This window comes from Cryptomeria japonica, chromosome 9, assembly GCF_030272615.1.
Source record: "Cryptomeria japonica chromosome 9, Sugi_1.0, whole genome shotgun sequence".
NCBI lineage: Eukaryota > Viridiplantae > Streptophyta > Pinopsida > Cupressales > Cupressaceae > Cryptomeria > Cryptomeria japonica.
Window position 1 is genome coordinate 725624167 of NC_081413.1, and position 19180 is coordinate 725643346.

General features: G+C 35.2%; 1 protein-coding gene across 4 annotated transcripts in view; it reads left to right on the forward strand.

The window, feature by feature from the left end:
• The first annotated feature begins 2882 nt into the window (after positions 1-2882).
• LOC131067419 (outer envelope protein 39, chloroplastic) overlaps positions 2883-19180 on the forward strand; it is a 114128-nt gene continuing 97830 nt past the window's right edge. The window contains exon 1 of one of the 4 annotated variants that reach the window (XM_058002415.2): positions 2883-3378. In XM_058002415.2, the coding sequence (XP_057858398.2) occupies positions 3339-3378 (40 nt within the window). In that variant the 5' untranslated portion in view covers positions 2883-3338. The remainder of the gene's footprint in view (positions 3379-19180) is intronic. The other 3 variants (XM_058002412.2, XM_058002413.2, XM_058002414.2) reach the window with 3 other exon arrangements.

Genomic DNA, 19180 nt, shown 5'->3' on the forward strand with positions numbered 1-19180 from the left:
ACCAATTAGAGGAGGTAACAGAGGGTTAGTTTTTCCTTGAGGATTCATCATCCTTGAGATGACAAATTTCATGCCTTACACTTAGCATTGATTATCCCACTAACTAAAGCAAGAGTTAGCTTTCAGGAGACAATTAGCATTTTGCACTTCACAAAATGGAGATTTGGTTACAAAAGATCTTCCTATTTTGTTCTTTTTAGACATTCCATACTAGCATAGAAGGCATAGAAAACCAAACTTCTACCTAAAGAGCATTCTAATATAGTTGAGATAGACAAGCAAGAAATAAAAAAGATCATATGTCTCAATGAAGACATCCCCAACAACTATTGGATCCCATCCCAACATTGGGAAGTAAAAGAGAAATTTAGAAGTAAATGATTTACTGACTCACCTTTGTTGCAACATAGTGAGCATCGACAGGGGCCCATTATCCCCAAACACATTAGTTTATCACTAGTCAAAATGCTCTTATAAAGAGTCATTTAAAGGAAAGCCTTGACCTTTAGAGTGTCAACACTATGCCAACAAAATAATGCGGGCCACCCCAAATCCTTGTTTCAAACACATTGCACCAAATACCTAGGTAATCTCTCCAAGTATCCTATTATCTATGAACCACACCATATAATTTCATCTTCTACATTTGAAAGTGTGGCATTGTGAATTGTATCCATATACATTTTTGTCCTTGCCTAGACCTCACCTTGGCGCTCCGACTTTTGATGCCTAATGCCTGTTTTTATTTTGCTCACACAACCCATAATCTTGCATTTTCATCTCCTTCTCTACCTTTTCTCCAAACATGAGTCCTAATTGACAGGACCGGGGCACCCACCACCTTGGTGTCCCCATGATAGTCATCTCAAAGGAGTGGGAAATCTGATCCCATGTTGGCCTACTCTAGAAATTTAATTAATTTTCGGGCAATCAAGTATAAAAGGAGGTCTACCCCTCTCATTTGAAACCTAACCATAATCAAGTTCTCATTTACACTCTAGCAGATTCAAGTGAGCAAGCAACCAATCATTTATCAAGCATTGGAGTAGAAGTGTAGTCAAATTTATGCATCCAAGATGGCATCCATGATCAACCTTCTTTGAAGACATTCTACAAGACAACCCTAGAACCCTTACATGAAGGCCAAACAAAAATTTGTCAAGGTATATTTCAATTACAAGCATTTTTACTTCAGATCTGGCCTTTCCCTTAAAAGGAAAGTATTTAATAGTAATTTCCATTTCAATTTCAAGGTTAATTCCTAAACTGAGGCTCACATGTTTCGAGGAAATGAAATAGGGTTGCTAATTACTTAGCCAAATGAACAATGAAGGAGGTGAGTGATTGACATGTAGAGAATTGGGAATATTTGGATTAGGATCATTCAAAATTGCTTCATGAGAATATGACATTTTAAGTTTGGATGACCAAGTTTGTTGGTAAAAAGAACTATTTGGATATGTTGCCCTTTTATGTTTCTTGTTAGTTGGTTTTGTATGGATCCTATGTCGATTATGCATTACGGTGGTTATGACCATTCGGAAATCTTTATGGTTTTCGTACTCAAGTCATGGTTAATTTATAATTTTTATTTATTTTTTATCTAAAAATAATCTTAACTCATGGAAACATTGATAAAACACACACTAGTTTATTGTGGTCAATGAAATGTAGGTAGCTTAAGAAATGTCTGATATTGTGGATGATTGCATATAACTATTATTGTTTATTAATGCACAATATTGTAAATCCTCAAGTCTATGACCCAACTTTCCTCTAGTGTTCACTATAATTGTCAACATGTTGATAAAATAAAATAGCATTTACTTTGCAAGAATGACTCAAGAATATACCATCTAGGCAACTGACAAACAAAATTGACACCTATAGTTAAATAAAATAGCTATCCTTAGAAATGAAATAGTAAGATATACCAAATAATTTTAAGATAAATAAAAGTTTAAAGAAATAATAAATAATTTATTTAATTTGCGTGTTAATGAGCTTGGGATGAAGTCCCTCGTTTGTGGCCTCCCTAGAAATGAACTAGGCTAAAAAACCTTTAATCTACAACAATTTTTATTTTATTTTTAAGTTTACAAAATATAAAATATATATTGTTATTCACTTAGGTATTAAATAAAATAATAACAAGTTAAACTTCAGATTTAAGTACAAATGAAATGATATTTAAAATTTTAAATAATTTAAGTATATAATTTTAGTGTAAAATATAGGAAACCATATTTTATGTATTTTATAAATAAAACAATAAGTTACATAGAAACATATAATATTAATTATATTTTTAAAGATAATTAAAAGAAAAAAATGTTAAAATTGTTATGTAATTTGTTTGAGCTTTTAATAAAATATTCCATAAATAATATTAATTTTTTTCAAAAGTAAATAAATAAATAAATTTTTAAATAATTTAAAAATAAAATAATATAACATTTAAATAAATAAAATACTTTTTTTTTGATAAGTCATAGGTAAAGCGGTATTTTTTAGCTTCTGCATTATGGGATCATCCCCAAATAAATAAAATACTTAACAAGATGTATTTATATATATATAAACAAAATATATAACATTTAATTAAAAATATTATGATTAAATATAAAATTAAAATTTAATTATTAATAATATTTTAAATTTCTAAAGCTATAACCTTTTCCTAATCTTCTCCCTATAATTATAAATAAAATAGACTGTTACAACTTAAAAGCTAATTACTATACCACTAATTGACAGTTATTGTGTGAAACAAAAAAACAAAATATAGCAGAACACAAAGGGAAAGCAAAACTAAATCTGAGTGAGATCCCAAAGAATACTTTAAATTAAAAACAGTAACAAAAAGGTCGTTTAAATATTCGGACTTGACGTACCAGGATGGTAAAACAGAAATGCCTGTTTCTTACCTATAAATAAAGTTTTCAAACGTTCCTTTTTTTAATTCCGGTGCATATTTGTATCACTAGGTGTTCAGACAAGTTTCAAGAATTTCAATTCTTCAAACCCTTAAATTAGAACACCAGTGTTCTCTGTTGAGCAGAAGAATGATAGAGAATAAACATACATTCACTGCAGAAACGACAGCCATTGTTTTAAATTTAAAAAGGTGAAGAACATTCTGTCAAAAAGCAGAAAAAGAAAAAGCAATAGAAGTTTGGATGAATGGTGTCAGGGAATTTCCCTTTGCACATATCACAATTAAAAACCGTTTCCATATGCGCATTTGTAATTGGTTTCATGGGTTACAGATGAGACCCAATTGGTTTTCATAGGCTCTAAAGAAAACCCAGCTTTTTCTATTGGTGTTTTTTTAAAGGATGGGAATTCAAGCAAGCATCTACCCTGGTTCTCACGGAGGTAAGCTTTAATTTATGTTTAAATTTTTCTGAATTCCTCAGTAATCAATCAGTTACACGAGGGATTAAATTTGAAACGCCTTGCTCAATACGGTGTTGCATTTCCAAACATAGAATATTTGTTTTTTATGGTCAAATTAGCTTTGACATGATTTGGATTACTTTTCCTTGAATTTCATGTCATGGGTTTAGTAGTTCTTTAATAACAGAAAAGAGCTAATCAACATGTTTGTTGAAAATCCGATGTCTGATACCAGTCAGTTGTGTTCACTAATCTTCTTCAATGAATTTTTCTTTCACAAACAAACTATAAGAGCACATAAGAGAGTTCAAAGCCTTGTGCAATGCAATGCAAATTCTCTCATCTGCCTTGCTTTGGCAAAAACCAAGGTGAGGAAAACACTATATTCGTACTGTACGGACGACTCCTAGAAAAAGTTTTTATCTCGTCGTCCCTTCATCTGCTCTCATTATGATATGACCCCCACTGCAGGGTCTTACGGGCTAAAACATCTACCCATCAGTTCTAGATTCCGATAAGGCCGAAGCCCTGATGCAGATTTTTCTCAGATTCTGCAAATAAACAACCTCTGCTCTGTATAACAGAGGAAATAAGCATAATAGGACAAAAATTAATAAAGATATTGGGCTGCATTACCCTTCAATACACATTTTTGTATTCATTATTGTTGAATCTGAAAATTACATCCATCCAAATGACTACTCGTACATTACCAGCCATCCCATTTTATTTAGTAACCAAAAACCTAAACTCACCCCTACGGAGACTGCAAAGCAACCTTAGTTAAAACTAAATAAACTGGAAAATTAACTCCTGATTTCCCTCCTACATGGACTACAATTAAGGGAATCATCCCATTTTATTTAGTAACCAAAAACCTAAACTCACCCCTACGGAGACTGCAAAGCAACCTTAGTTAAAACTAAATAAACTGGAAAATTAACTCCTGATTTCCCTCCTACATGGACTACAATTAAGGGAATCATCCCATTTTATTTAGTAACCAAAAACCTAAACTCACCCCTACGGAGACTGCAAAGCAACCTTAGTTAAAACTAAATAAACTGGAAAATTAACTCCTGATTTCCCTCCTACATGGACTACAATTAAGGGAATGAAAGTCTCCCATAGGTGCTTTTTCCCCTTCTGCATTCTGCAATTTAGGCATGCTTTCCATTTCGTATTTTGTAAGGTGGCCTTTTTAAAGCTCAACTTGATATTGTTTAGAAGACAAATTCTTTTGGACATTGTACTTTATACCATAATTATACATATCTTTACTCTCTGCCTCAATCATCTTTGTTCCTTCTTTAGGGAAGTGATAATTTTTTACTCCATTTTCCTCACTAATGGAATCCTATAGATTCTTCTAGTTGCTTTTGGCAAGTTGTGTTGTCTAAAACCAATAAATCTTGATCACATATGAGGCTTCCAAAGATCTCCATCTTTGTTGCAGTATCCTCTCCAATGTGGGCTGCTTCCACTGCTACAACAATTTGGGCCTCTTCTTGTGATAGGCTGCATTCCTTGTCATTGCAGTCTTCCAACTCTTGTCTCTCTGCATTGTAATCTTCAATTCCTTCCCCTTCTTCGGGTTAACACAATTGAACAACTCCATCAAACTCAACTAGCTCTTTATCTTCATCCCATTCAACTATTTCTGCTTTAGGTGACTCTTGGAAGATTTCATTCAAAGGTCTTTTATCCATTAATAATTTTGCCAAATCTTCAAGTGTTTCTGTCTTTCATTGCTCTAGCAATTCCACTCCTTGTCTAATCCTTGAATCAATGGCTTTCCTCTTTGAGAATGGCTCTTGCTCACTAAGTGGATATTTATTTTCACCTTCTCACAACTCTTTAGTGTCCTTGATGTAGATTTCTTTCTCTTTGGCTTCTTCTTATTGTACGCCTCATAATCTTCCACCATGCACCATAACTCCTTCACCTCAAACTGTAATTGGTGTAGCTTCTTTTGCTGGTCCTTTGTTAACTTCTGCCTCTGCCTTTGTTTTATCTTTTCTTCCAACCTGATTATTCTCTTTTTCACATCATAATATAACTCCATATTTGCATGTACAATCAAAATACTGAATACAGAGTTGCAACTCTAAACTATTGAATCTCTTTCATCATTCATCAACATATCATATTATGGTGAGCTCCTTACCTCTTATGACTCGATAGTAGTCTTACCCCTGACAATTGATAGTCATGATAATAGTGTTCTTTACCAAATAATTGTAGTCAGCTCTAGGAACTCCATGCCACTCTTTGTATAAGCAATAACTTCCATTGGATGACAAATCTTCTATTCTCAACCATCAAATACTTCCAATGCAGCCACAGGCTTGACTTGAATTAAACAGAAGTTCTACATAGAGCAGCAAAGTAATAGTGAAATACACCTGAAACTGGCTTTTGAGCTTTAGAGATTCCACAACAAAAACAAATCCTTGAAGAAATAAGGGACAGCCAGCAATGTTTTGGTCATAATGACACCTTGGCTTTGCAAAAGGCCAATCTTTACCACCAAAGAGAAACACTGAACAAAACTCCTCTTTCCGATCACCAATCACAATCGGTCATTCCCTCCTCTTACTAATCGCACAAATAGACTTGACATGCTCAGAATAGTTACATCAGTAGGAAGGTGGCAAAATATTGACATAATACATTCAACCATGGCCATCCCAAGTCTTTTTTTTTAGCTCTGCCATTCTTCTCACAAAGTCTCCATCTCCAGCATCTTAAAATGCTCTGATACCAAACTGATGTAGATTTTTCTCAGATTCTGCAAATAAACAACCTCTGCTTTGTATAACAGAGGAAATAAGCATAATAGGACAAAAATTAACAAAGATATTGGGCTGCATTACCCTTCAATACACATTTTCGTATTCATTATTGTTGAATCTGAAAATTACATCCATCCAAAAGACTACTCCTACATTACCAGCCATCCCATTTTATTTAGTAACCAAAAACCTAAACTCCCCCTCTACGTAGATTGTAAAGCAGCCTCAGTTAAAAGTAAAACTAATTAAACTAGAAAATTAACTCCCGTTTTCCTTCCTATGTGGACTAAATGTGAACAGCTAATAAACTGGAAATCAAATCCTAATTTAGCTCCTACGAAGACTCATAAAATAGCAGCAGACTGTGTAGTTAATTGGCAATCAACATCCCGATTTTTAGGAGTCCGTTTGCATCAAGCCTGCTGCCCGACAACCCGACTCAAGGGATCATCAAAACCCAACAACTCCTCTTTCCTCTCATGATAAGGTTGCATTCAAAAAGATTTAGAGAACAGTCTTCACCCCAAGTCCATGGGCTGTTGGGCCAGAAACTCCACACCTGAAAACAGAATGCATATTGCTAATATAAATAAATCATTCTGGGGTAGAGATGAAATAAGTTAAATAAAGAGAAAGAATACTGGTCTATAATAGTTGTGATTAAATTGATTGACTATGTCAAAACTGATAGATAAGATGGATGCCTTCTAATTCTGATTTTTTACATATGGGTGGCTATAAGGTTTGTCTAAGAGCCTTTATCAACTACTTCTTCCAGGCCACGAATTGGATATTTTGTAGAAACAATAAGATACTGAGAGATCATGTGGAAATAAAGATGAAACGCTGCCTCAACCTTATTGAAAGATAGTGAAAAACAAATTTCATGCATTTAAAAGCCTTCCTTTACACAATAACAGAGGGAAGGAAATTGAAGGAATTAGTGAGAACTGAAGAAGAGGGATGGACCTGTTTCTCTGCTAGAGGCAGAGATCTAGCTCTTGCTCTAGACCAAATTTCAACCATAAACTCTTCCTCCAGATTGCCGAATCATCCATGCTAGAAACTAGACTTAGAAAGGAGAAGGGTACCGACGGAATTTTCCAGCCAATATCTAGACACGGTAACTATAGGGTCACTAATAAATCACAACAGTTGACAAACAAAGCATCTAAATTAAGTAAAAGAGGTGAAGGCACAAGAGATAAACCTTGAGACAACACAGGGTCCCATCCTATCAAATTTCAGCTCCTATAAACTCTCCAATCAAGCTTGCCAAAATCCATACAAACATCTAAACTGCTCACGTTTTTAAGCATTCCAGAATCTTAAAAACTAAGGGTGTAATTTTTCTTTAAATTAAAGAGATCAAAAAGACTAAGGAGGTTCTTCAAACGCCATGAAAAACACCATCCATACTTCTGTTCTGGAAAATAAATTTGATTGGAAGTAGAGAGGAGCAGCTTAAATTGGAGTGGAAACACTAAGAATCTTTGCTAGTAGAGTGCATGGGAAAATTGTAGGTAGTATTGTCCAGCCCTGTTGGCACGATATAGAGGGTTCTGAGGCACCGCATATGTCGTTTGGGTCATTTTTAGATCCATATATCCATTATATACCACTTAAATAGCCTCAAAACACCTCTAATATACCAAAATAAGCTATTAAAGTGTGAAATATTATAGAATAAAAGACAAATTCGTGGGAATAAGATAAGAGTTATTAACTTATTATGAAAGGATATGATAGGAAGGCATTATGGAAGATATAAAGAGGCTATATAAAGAGAGAAAAGATGGAGAGGATATGATAGGAAGGCATTATGGAAGATATAAAGAGGCTATATAAAGAGAGAAAAGATGGAGACAAGAGTGTGGAATAATATGAACTAAAAATATGTGAGAATAAGGAAGTGTGAAAGATATATGTCATATATGTATATATGGATGAAACGTGAATGAATTATTGTTAGGAAATATATTTAGTGTGAATTTTTTTTATAATGGTTATGAGTTGTTTTAAACAACTCACTAATTCAAGAGTTGGGTAAAACTACATAGAGAAATTCGTGGAAGACACCTTCCTATTTAAATGATTTGTATCGAGTGGTTTGTGAGGGAAGATAATACAATATTTGGTTTGTATGTAATTCTCTGAAATCCATTATGGTATCAGAGCGGGCATGATTAGAGGGATTAGAGATTTTTTAGAATCGGCTATATTGGGCCGTTGGAGAGATTAGAAGACAAGTGGTAGTGCACAATGAGAGCAGAGAGAAGCATATTTGATCCGATTTGTTTGGAAACCATTATATTGGTGTGTGGTGGCGTTGATGTGTTTTTTATGCACATGCGAACACAGAATAAAATACCAAGGTATCTTATCCTCTCTTAACAAAGTTATCCGAATGCTGAAGATTTGCCTAAGGATCAATCGAAATAACTCCAAGGTTCTTATATGTAAGGATCTCTACGTGTGGATAAGCTCTGTTGGTGTGATGTGATTCTGCTGGATTCACAAGGGGACTTATGTTTGAATGCCTGAGCGTTTGATTTATTGGAACTCAAGTCCTAACTATTAACCGGGATAATAAAGAAATAACCAAAAGGTGCAGGGTTGAGAGAGTCTAATCTAAGACCTAGAATGCAAGAAGATAGATGAACGACTAGGTGGAGTCCTACTGGGTTGGGTCTCACCATCAGGTTGAACAATCCGACACCAACTCAGTGCAATCTTCTAAGGGATATTTCGAATATGTTCAAATCGTTACACCTTCAGACACTGATCACCTTTCAAGTTAATGCATGAACAATAGACGCATAACGATTCGAGATTAAGTTCATTCAATGCCAGTTGACCACGCAGGGCGCACTTACAATCAGTAAGAGGCTAGTGGTTTGGACTAGGCGGATTCCACGCGAGTGCATTCAGTAACTTCCTTCATTCAATCTAACTATCTACCATCAAGCTTGAAGATCCAACAAGAGACCATGCATATTGCAAAGAAACAACACATTTCACCATAACTTCAATGAAAAGGGAGTTCGTTTACAATTTAGGCAACAATTTCTTGCCTTCTCCTCCTAATCTACTCTAATTGCTATCTATTATCTATTGATCATTAGCTATTCTAACCTCTATTTGCTAACTATTGATCAACTATTTACCTTTACAAATGAAGAGCTAGAGCTTTATATAGAGAGCTCTTTACATTTCAATGGCTCTGATTGATTTACAATCAATGCCTAGGATTACAAGATGAAAACCCTAATTAGGGTTTGTTATAACAAACTCCTTTAGCCAATGATAAAATTACATTCAATGCTTGAGAACCAATAGGAAACTGGGGTAGGTACATTGGAGTTTGTGCCTTCATGTATAAGCGTGGTTCGCTGGATCTGGACATGCTGATGTGGAGCCTTCTGATTGGAGGAATAGTGACTGGGATGCCACCTTGTCTTGTGTTTGTGCTTGGTCAAGGAACTTTGTATTTCTTGATATTCAATGTGATGATGATGAGAAGCTAACTTTGATTGACTCTTCTGAAACTATTTGCTTCTTCAACGTACCCTTGCACTGACCTTGGTTGATCCTCCTTCGTCCTTGATGTACCTGATGAATGGTGTACCTTTCCTTGAGTCTCTTGTGTTTGATGAAGCCTCCTCTTGATTTTGCATAATGGTGATAGGAAGTCATGGTCAAGTCACCTTCTCTAGTAGCTCATCTTGCCTTGAAATGTTTATAAGATCCTTCTTTTGATATCTTGTGATCTCCTTGAGGATCCTTGAGTTTAATACCGGCACCCAAAAGATCAATGCCAGAATGCATAAACCAAATACCGAAATAGCAGATAAACCAAATAACCTACCGAGACCAGAAGGGTGCCGGTAAAGAATCTAAAATAGCCAGTGTTGACATCAATGACAAAACATCAATGCAACACATAATCATGGATTGAAGATGGAAAAAGGTACAAAAATGGTAGATCATATCACTTTCACTCTCTCCTAAATTAGCTAGCAGCTAGTTGGGATTAATGAGAAAGTAAAAGATGATGATGCCAAAGCAATACTTCTGAATATTTTGCCTAAAAATATGTCTGGAATAGTGTTCACATTAAGCAAGGTAACCATTAGTCTTGAAGGAGTAAAAATGAAGATTTAGAATCTGAAGAGGTCTTATTTGTACATAACAAAGCAAGAAAAGGAAAGTACAAATCTATAAATATTCCTTCAAAAGGAAATGAAATGTTTCTATTGTAATAAAATAGGACATGTAATTTTGAATTGCAAGAAGAGGGCACAAGATCTCCTAGATGATAAACTAGATCATCGTGCTAAAAAGTTTGAAGAAACAGATTGGAAAGAATATGCTAGTGATGAAGAGTTGTCATGTCTAAGTGATGAGGAGTATGTGCTTTAAAATTCAAAATTGGAGGCAGGAGGCAACGAAGAAAGGAGGAAAATCAGCGTCCTCTCGTCAGCTATCAACGACGGGGCCGCTTATCAACTCTTGTGGCATTTCATTTTCTATTATAATGTGTGCTTCTATTTTCTATGTTTTTTTAATAATTAGAAATTTCATAATGGGGGGTGGAATATAGCATCAATATTCCATCTGCAGTTGCAGTGAAAATTTCCTTTGTTGTTGGAGATCGAGTGACACGATCATCGAAAATTGCTGTGTGAGTTATTTTCTTATGTCAATCGCCTAGTGTAAAATATTGTAATGCAGTTCATGGATTTTGAAAGGGTTTGTGGGAGGATCCAGAAAACCACATGAGGTGAATAGATGAGTGGGTTCCTGTTCATGTCCAAGTTTGTGGTGAACTTGTGCGAAAACCATGAAAGTGTAATACCCCCAAATAGGGGTGCTAAAAAAAATACAAAAATTTCTACAAACTAGGGCAATTCTGACAAAAGAAAACACCTCTACAAACTAGGGTACAAATCTGGAAATTTATTTGCATGTAAATATGTTTAATTCAAACCCAGAATTCTGATCAGATTTCAGATCTGATTTGTGCAGCTAAAAATATAGATATTAGATTATTTCAGAGCTTAGGAAAATACAATAAAAACCCTCATTACTGCCCAGAATTTTCAGAAATGAAATACATTGAATTTCCTTCAACTTCTGAGGAAAAAGTAGAGATAAATATGCAGATTTCAATACCAAAAATGCTTTAGAGTGGTTCAGAATGATTTCCAAACCCTAGCCGACCCTCAAAGTGGCTCTAGCAAGGTTGCACGGAAACGGATATGGTATCGGATACGGATACGGCTATTTTTCGAGACCTTTCATTTGGGAACGACAAGATACGGCATTCATAAAAACACATGCATATATATATTTAACATAATTTTCTAAGTTAATAGAGAAGATTTTCATTATTGTGAAAGCTACATGGACACATAATTGGCAACATTCTAAAAGACTATGCTTATATATAGTTTTATTATTAAAACAAAACTCAAATACATTAATAGTTTGGTAGAATCACATGCTATCAAAAATATCATCACTATTCTCCTGAAACTGGAGATCTAGATCATCAAAATTATCCGAAGAGTTAGGATAGTTGGATTGTGTGCGGCCACCAAGTAGACTCTCAGAACGCACTGAAGATTCACCAGAGGATCCTCCTACTATGTCAGAATTATCAACAATGGGATTGAGACGAGTCAATGAATTTACAGATACATCAATGTCGCTCATCTCAGGTTGTACATCCCACAGTCTACTAGGTCCTTTCATGTAGTCTTCGGAGGAATGCGACAGGAGGTGAAGATTGGAATGCACATATACAAGGTCTTCTGCTTTGCTGGCTGCCAACCTATTTCGTTTCACAAAATGGATGAAGCCATATGTACTCCAGTTCCTCTCAGATGCAGAAGAACTTGAAACCTGTAAAAAAGTTTATATTATAATGTATAAGTTACAAAACAATCAATTTATCAAATAAAAATTTAAATAAAAAATAATTTAAATTACAACATAATTCATATAAACTCAAACTTGTGATAGAAGTTTGATAGCCAACTTTTGCAAATGTCTACTTGTAGCACCATGGAAGTTCCACCATTTTATAGGATCCATTTCTTTTTTATCAGCCATTGCATCAACATCTGCATAAGTTCCATCAGAGGATGCAAATGTCCCAAACTCATCTCGAATCTCCTTAGCAATTCTAGGATCTGTAAACATTTTTTTGAAAGCTTTTCTATAGCCTTCAACAACTTCAACATCCATATATGGTGCTGTCCTATTTGGCAATGCCAACATATCAGCATGGTAGTACTTGGGATTCAAAGCATATGCCAAAAGTTGCAAAGGAGTCGTCATTTTATCCCATCTCTTCTTGATGATCTCATATATTCGCCTATAAAAAATTTCAGAGGGATCTTGCTCTTTTGCTATAATGATATCTCTGACTTGTTCCACCATTGTATCTATGCAATCATAGATGTCACCCAATATTGGTTGATCAGTATCACAACGACGAATGAGGGTGTATATTGGCTCAGTGAAGGATAGTAAATAATCTATTTGAACCCACCAATCATCATCAAGAATAAATCTTCTGATATTAGTTGCTCTATTTGTTTGAGATTGCCTCCAAATTGCCCAAACATCACTTATCACCATACTTTTCAAGGCTTGTTTGACATCCACAAGCCTTTTGAGAACAATGTAGTGTGTGGCAAAGCGTGTCTCAACCACCTTTAATTAAATAATAAAAAAATTTAGAAACATATAAATCTTACAAATATTTCAAATTTTTTTTAAAAAAAATGTTAAAATAAAAATAATTTTAATATAAAACATACCTTTAGCAACTCTAGCTTGGTGAACTGTCTGTAAATGGCCTGTGACATATGATGATTACAAATGAACATCTGAATTTCTTTGGCTTCTTCATAGATTTTATGTATCCATTGAATTTTGCCAATTTTTTGGAGCATCAAGTTCAAAGAATGAACTACACAAGGGGTCCACCAAATGTTTGGATACCTTGCTTCAATGACCAACCCTGCTGCTCTACACACTTTTGCATTATCGATGATTACCTGAACAACATTTTCTGGTCCCACTAACTCAATTGCCTCAATTAGAATGTTGGCAATAAATTGGGTATCTTTCTCTTCTGCATTGCATTCGACTGCTTTCAAAAACATAACCCCATTTGGGCTCATTGCAACCACATTTATTAGTGGCCTATTTCTAACATCCTTCCATCCATCAAAAATGATAGACCCCTGAGATTTTCCATGAATTTCGAATCACTTGCAATTTTTTGTCAATAATATCTTTTTCTTTAGACAAAAGGGTTGTACGAACCTTCTCGTACCCTGGACCTTTGTATCCTTTTGGGGCTTCATTAATTGACCTAACCATCTCCTGCCAAAATGGAGAGCGAACCACATTGAATGAAATTCCATTCGCATATAGGCAATGTGCAATATTCTGATCTGTATCCTCTCGACTCTGCAAATTACATGCCTTTTCAAGAGGTCCTAAATTGGTCCTCTTGTGACCAATAGATGTTCCTGAAGCTGGATGCAAAGGGGGTCTATTGAGACTTAGACTTGGCCTTTGATTCGATGTTTGAGCCCAAATATTAGCTTCATCCTCTTCTTTCTGATATTTTGCAATCTTCTCTGCTAACAATCCATTCTCTGGATGATTACCAATATTTGGGCCAGGACATACTTCACATCCTGTACCTTTTATGTGGCAAAGGTGCCCACGAACCCTAGTATAAGAACCATTGTAATCTTTTAAACATTCGTGACACTTCCATTTAAAACCTTCACCACCTTGAAATTTTTCAAGGATGGTGACATATTTCCATAATGGAAACCTAGGGTTTGGTTTGATCCACTTGTCGTTTTCGGCTGATGATGATGATGATGTCGCCATGATTATTGTCCTACAAAAAACATAATTTAATAAAATTACAAAATATAAATAATTATACATTAACTTTAATATAAAACACAAATGATAATTTAAAAATCAATTTAAGAATGTAAAACTAAATCTACAACTATTAAAATAAAATTACTAATTAATAAATAAAAATAAATATAAATTATGTTAAATAAATTTTAAGTAAATATTAACAAGTCACACTAAATATTTAATAAACTAAATATAAAAAATTTGAGAATGTAACTTAAATAATATTATATGCTTATTTACTATTTAAAAATTAATTTTACAAAACATATAATCTAAAAATTATAATATTATAATTATATACTGTGTACAATAAATTTTAAAAAATCAAGTATAAAAGTATTGTATTGTTAAATAAATAAAATTAAATCTACAACTATTAAAATTTAAAAAAGTTATAAAGCTAAATATAAATTATGTTAAATAAATTTAAATAAATATTAATAAATCAAACTAAATATTTAATAAACTAAATAAATTAATAAACTAAATCAAAATGTGAATCAATTAAAAAAAAAAAAGTAAAACTAAACATTAATATATAAATAAAACTAAAACTAAATTAAAAAAAATAAAATGCATTATGCAAGTCATACATTAAAATATAAAATATAAATTTATAAAACTTAAACGAAAACTTCAAAACATCATAAATTTATAACTTTAAACTTAGGCATAAATATTTCGGATTTCCCTACCTGCGAGCTGGGTGCTGAAGCTGTCATGTGAGTTGAAGCTGCTGCTGCACGAGTTGAAGCTGCCGCCGTGTGAGTTGAAGCTGCTGCCACGTGAGTTGGAGCTGCCGGGGGAGGAGGTGAGTGAAGCTGCAGAGAAACTCCTATCACCGCAAGTGCCCCTGTGTAAACTCCTATCACTGCAAGTGCCCGTGTAAACTCCTATCATCGCAAGTGCCCGTGTAAACTCCTATCACCAAAATCTGGAAAATGAAATTTACAAGCCAAAGCCACGGAAATGAGAAAATTCAAACTAATTGTGTAAACTAGGTGAATTACAGTGCTGCCCGATCATGTATTTATAGGAAAAATATCATAATTTGTGCATTACATCAGCTGTAACTGTAGTTTTTTTTAGAATGCCTATCCAAACGATTCTGAAAAGCTTGGAAAACGGGCAAGTTTTTTGTGACACGGCAAAAAAAAAAATAGCAAGTTTTAAAAACGCCCAGTCACGTTTTGAGTACGTATGGCAGCCGTATCGTATCCGTATTCGTATCCAATACGCCGAAACGGGTATTTGGGGGGAGGAGGTGTCGTTTCCGGTAACTCTGGGCTCTAGGCTCCCCAAAATGGTCAATGCTAGGTCTGTCTTATGTGCTCCTTAGTAGCTATCCACAAGGTACTCAGAAGTTGATGGTTTGCAGTTGTAGACGATTCCAGATCTGAGTCTTCAACACTGAGTTTGTCCTCCAATTTGGTCTCCAACCTGATCTGTACTTGCATCTTTGAATGATAGTGAGCTAGGGCTTCACAAACCTGAGGTTATTCCGTCGTAACACACTCTTCTGCCTAAGGCGAGCCCATGTGTCACACCAAAAACAGGGATACTCAAGGTTTTAACTCCTCAAGCCAAGTTGCTGTAGCAATACTCAGAATAATTCATCACATAATGTCCTCAAAATGAGCCCTTAGGGTGATTTATAACAACTTCTAAAAAGATGAATCAATCTTCACCCTTGATAGTCCACCTCTTAATCCAAGGCTCCAAAATAAAAACCTAAAATGTGCACCAATAAGAACTCTTAAAGCTGGGACCCACCTTGGATTTTGTCACATGTTTTAATTAAGTCACTTAAGTACATAAAAGAGGGGACAACTTAAGTCCCTTGGCTAGGTATCACTTAAAATTGCCTAAAAAGACGTGCCCACATTAAAATAACTTAAATTCACTTAAAAATAACTTAAGCTCACTTAAGTTGCATCAAAAGATGCGCACTCAACTTAAAATTAGGAATTAGAACAAACCAAGGACTCCATATTTTACCCAATGACGCTTTATGTCCTCTTCCTCTTGGGTAATCCAAGGAAAGGACAGCCAAACTGTTGTCAAGCATTTTGATTTGAGTTGGGGACATTACAATCCTCCCCACCCAAAGAATGCTTGTCCTCAAGCATTTGAAGACTAGGATGCTTAAGAATCTCCTCTCCTTCCCATGTTGCATCCTCTAAGGGCAAGTTTTTCTATTTGATAAGATATTCAGAAATTACCTTATTCCTCAATCTTTTCTCCCTCGTAAAATTGTTTCTGGAATAAGTATCAATTTACCCTCTTCATCCATGGGAGGCAATTCCATAGAAGGTGTGACATGTTGTCCAAGTGCCTTTTTGAGGCATGACACATGGAATACATTATGAATCTTGCTGGTAGATGACAACTCCAGCTCATAAGCCACTTCACCAATTCGCTTCTTCACCTTGAAAGGCCCATGAAATTTGGGTTTAAGCTTATTTGCCCCACTCATCTTCAATGAAGATTGTCTATAAGGCTGAAGACGCACAAATACCAAGTCTCCCACCTCAAAAGACCTCTCAACTCGGTGCTGATCAATATATTTCTTCTGCTGCTCCTGTGCAATCTGAATATTCTCCTTGAGTGATTTGAGGATATCTTGATTTTCTTTAGCCCACTCAAGAGCTTTCGGGGCTCTAGAATCTGAAAAGATCAAATCCACAAATGTAGAAGCTTCATACCCATACAGAGCTTTAGAAGGAGTCATGCCAATGCTCATGTGATATGTAGTATTGTAACAAAATTCTGCCAAATGTAACCATCTCGCCCATGCTTTTTGCTGACCCGAAACATAATTCCTCAAATAGCCCACAAGCCACTTATTTATAATTTCGGTTTGATCATATGTTTGAGGATGATAACTAGTGCTATGATCAAGTTCCGTTCCAGCCAGCTTCATCAATTCTTGCCAAAAAGTACTAATGAATATGCGGTCTCTATCACTTACAATCCTCTTTGGCACTCCATGTAGTCTGAAAACTTGCTCAAAAAACAGGCCAGCAACTTGTGGTGCTTTAAATTCGAAAGGTATAGGCATAAAATGAGCATACTTTGTAAGTCTGTCCACTACAACAAAATTACAATCCTTACCCTTCACTTTAGGCAGCCAAGTAATAAAATCCATTGATATTTGCTCCCATTTTTTATTCGGAATTGGAAGTGGTTGTAGCAGCCCTGCTGGAAAAGAAACCTCAGCCTTGTTTCTTTGGCACTCTAGACATTCTCTCACATGTTTAAGAACACCATCTTTCATTCCCTTCCATGAGAATCTTTCACGAATGCATCTGTATGTCTTCAAATAACAAGGGTGACCAACAAGCTGATTGTTATGAACAACAACAAGAATTGTATGTTTAAACTCACTTTCGGGCACTAGGTAGATTCTATCTTTGTAATGGATGATATCATTAAGCACCTTATACCTCTCATCATCAATTTTACCATCTAAAATATCACAAGCATGCTGATTTTTGGCATATTCTGCTAAAATGTGATCCTTCCAAGTGGCTGTAATTTCTGAAAGTTAACAAAATGGAGGATTTCTAGACAATGCATCAGCAACAACATTATTTTTCCCCTTGACAAATTCAATATCAAAATTATACCCTTGTAGCTTACTTACCCAATGCTGTTGTCTTTCATTCAATCCTTTTTGCTCCATGAAATACTTGAGGCTGTTATGATCAGTCCTCACTGTGAATTTGCTGCCCACAAGATATTGGCGAAACTTCTCAAGTGCGAGCATGATTGCCAACATCTCCTTATCATATGTAGAAAACCTCTTTTCCACTTCATTCAACTTTCGGCTTTCATAAGCAATGGGATGCTTGTCTTGCATTAGAACAACCCCAATGCTAATTCTGGATGTATCACATTCAAGCACAAAAGGTTTAGAGAAATCTGGTAAAGCCAAACCAGGACAAGTACTCATTACCTTCTTAAGATGATCCATGATCCCTTGAGACTCATCTATCCAAACAAAAGCATCCTTCTTGGTCAAATCTGTCAAAGGAGCGGTTAATGAAGAAAAGCCCTTCACAAACCGTCTATAATATGTGCATAGACCAATGAAGCCTCTCAATTGTGACACGTTCTTCGGTGGAGGCCAATCAAGTATAGCTTGAATCTTCTCCCTATGTGCATTCACTCCATCATTAATTAAGAGATTGTGACCAACCTCATTGAGCACAATCTTGTTATAGGAGGTAGAGAGGCTTGTGAATGAGTATTCCAATTGCCATAGGCCGATTGATTGCATGCTTGATGACACCCATGAGGTGAGGATCGACCTTGAGAAAAGGTGGGAGTTGGAGGAACCCTAGCAACAACACAAGGGGGATTTAGTAAAACCTATAAGTGAGTAATTTGAATTGCAAATTTATTCGCTTGCACTTTAATGTGCATAAACATATTAGAACATATCATAGATTTTGTGTAAGGTGAGAAATTGTGATCAATAGAGCAACCAAAAAAGTAGTAGGATTTCTATCATTCCAAATGCTAAAAAGAATCTCCACCCTAAAAGCATGCAAAATTTGATTGTTTTTGGAGGGGATTTGATGCTAATCCCCTAAAAGGCTTGAAGAAATCATGAATCTAGGTACAAGCATCTTGAGCTCTTGGATAGGACCAGAAGAGATGTTCAAAAGAATCTTGATGAACATAGAGAGAACATTGAGGAGTTGAAATCCCAACTTGGAACAAGTGTGGATGCCTTGGAAAAGAATACACCAATCAAAGTGAGCAAGCTTTGGTTTAAGCATAGCTAACCAAATGGTGTGAAACTTCTGTTGCCAAATTGATAACGGGGATTGCGGATGCCATCTTTGATTCTAAGTAGGCACCATGGGCAAGCAAAGAATAACCTTTGTGAAGCATATAATTCCAAAATGTTATAGGATACCACTTCCAATCTTTCCATCAAGCTTTCCAAGATTGAACACCAATTTAATGAACCATATCAGCGGAGATGGCTTCAATTATAATATTTAAGGTTT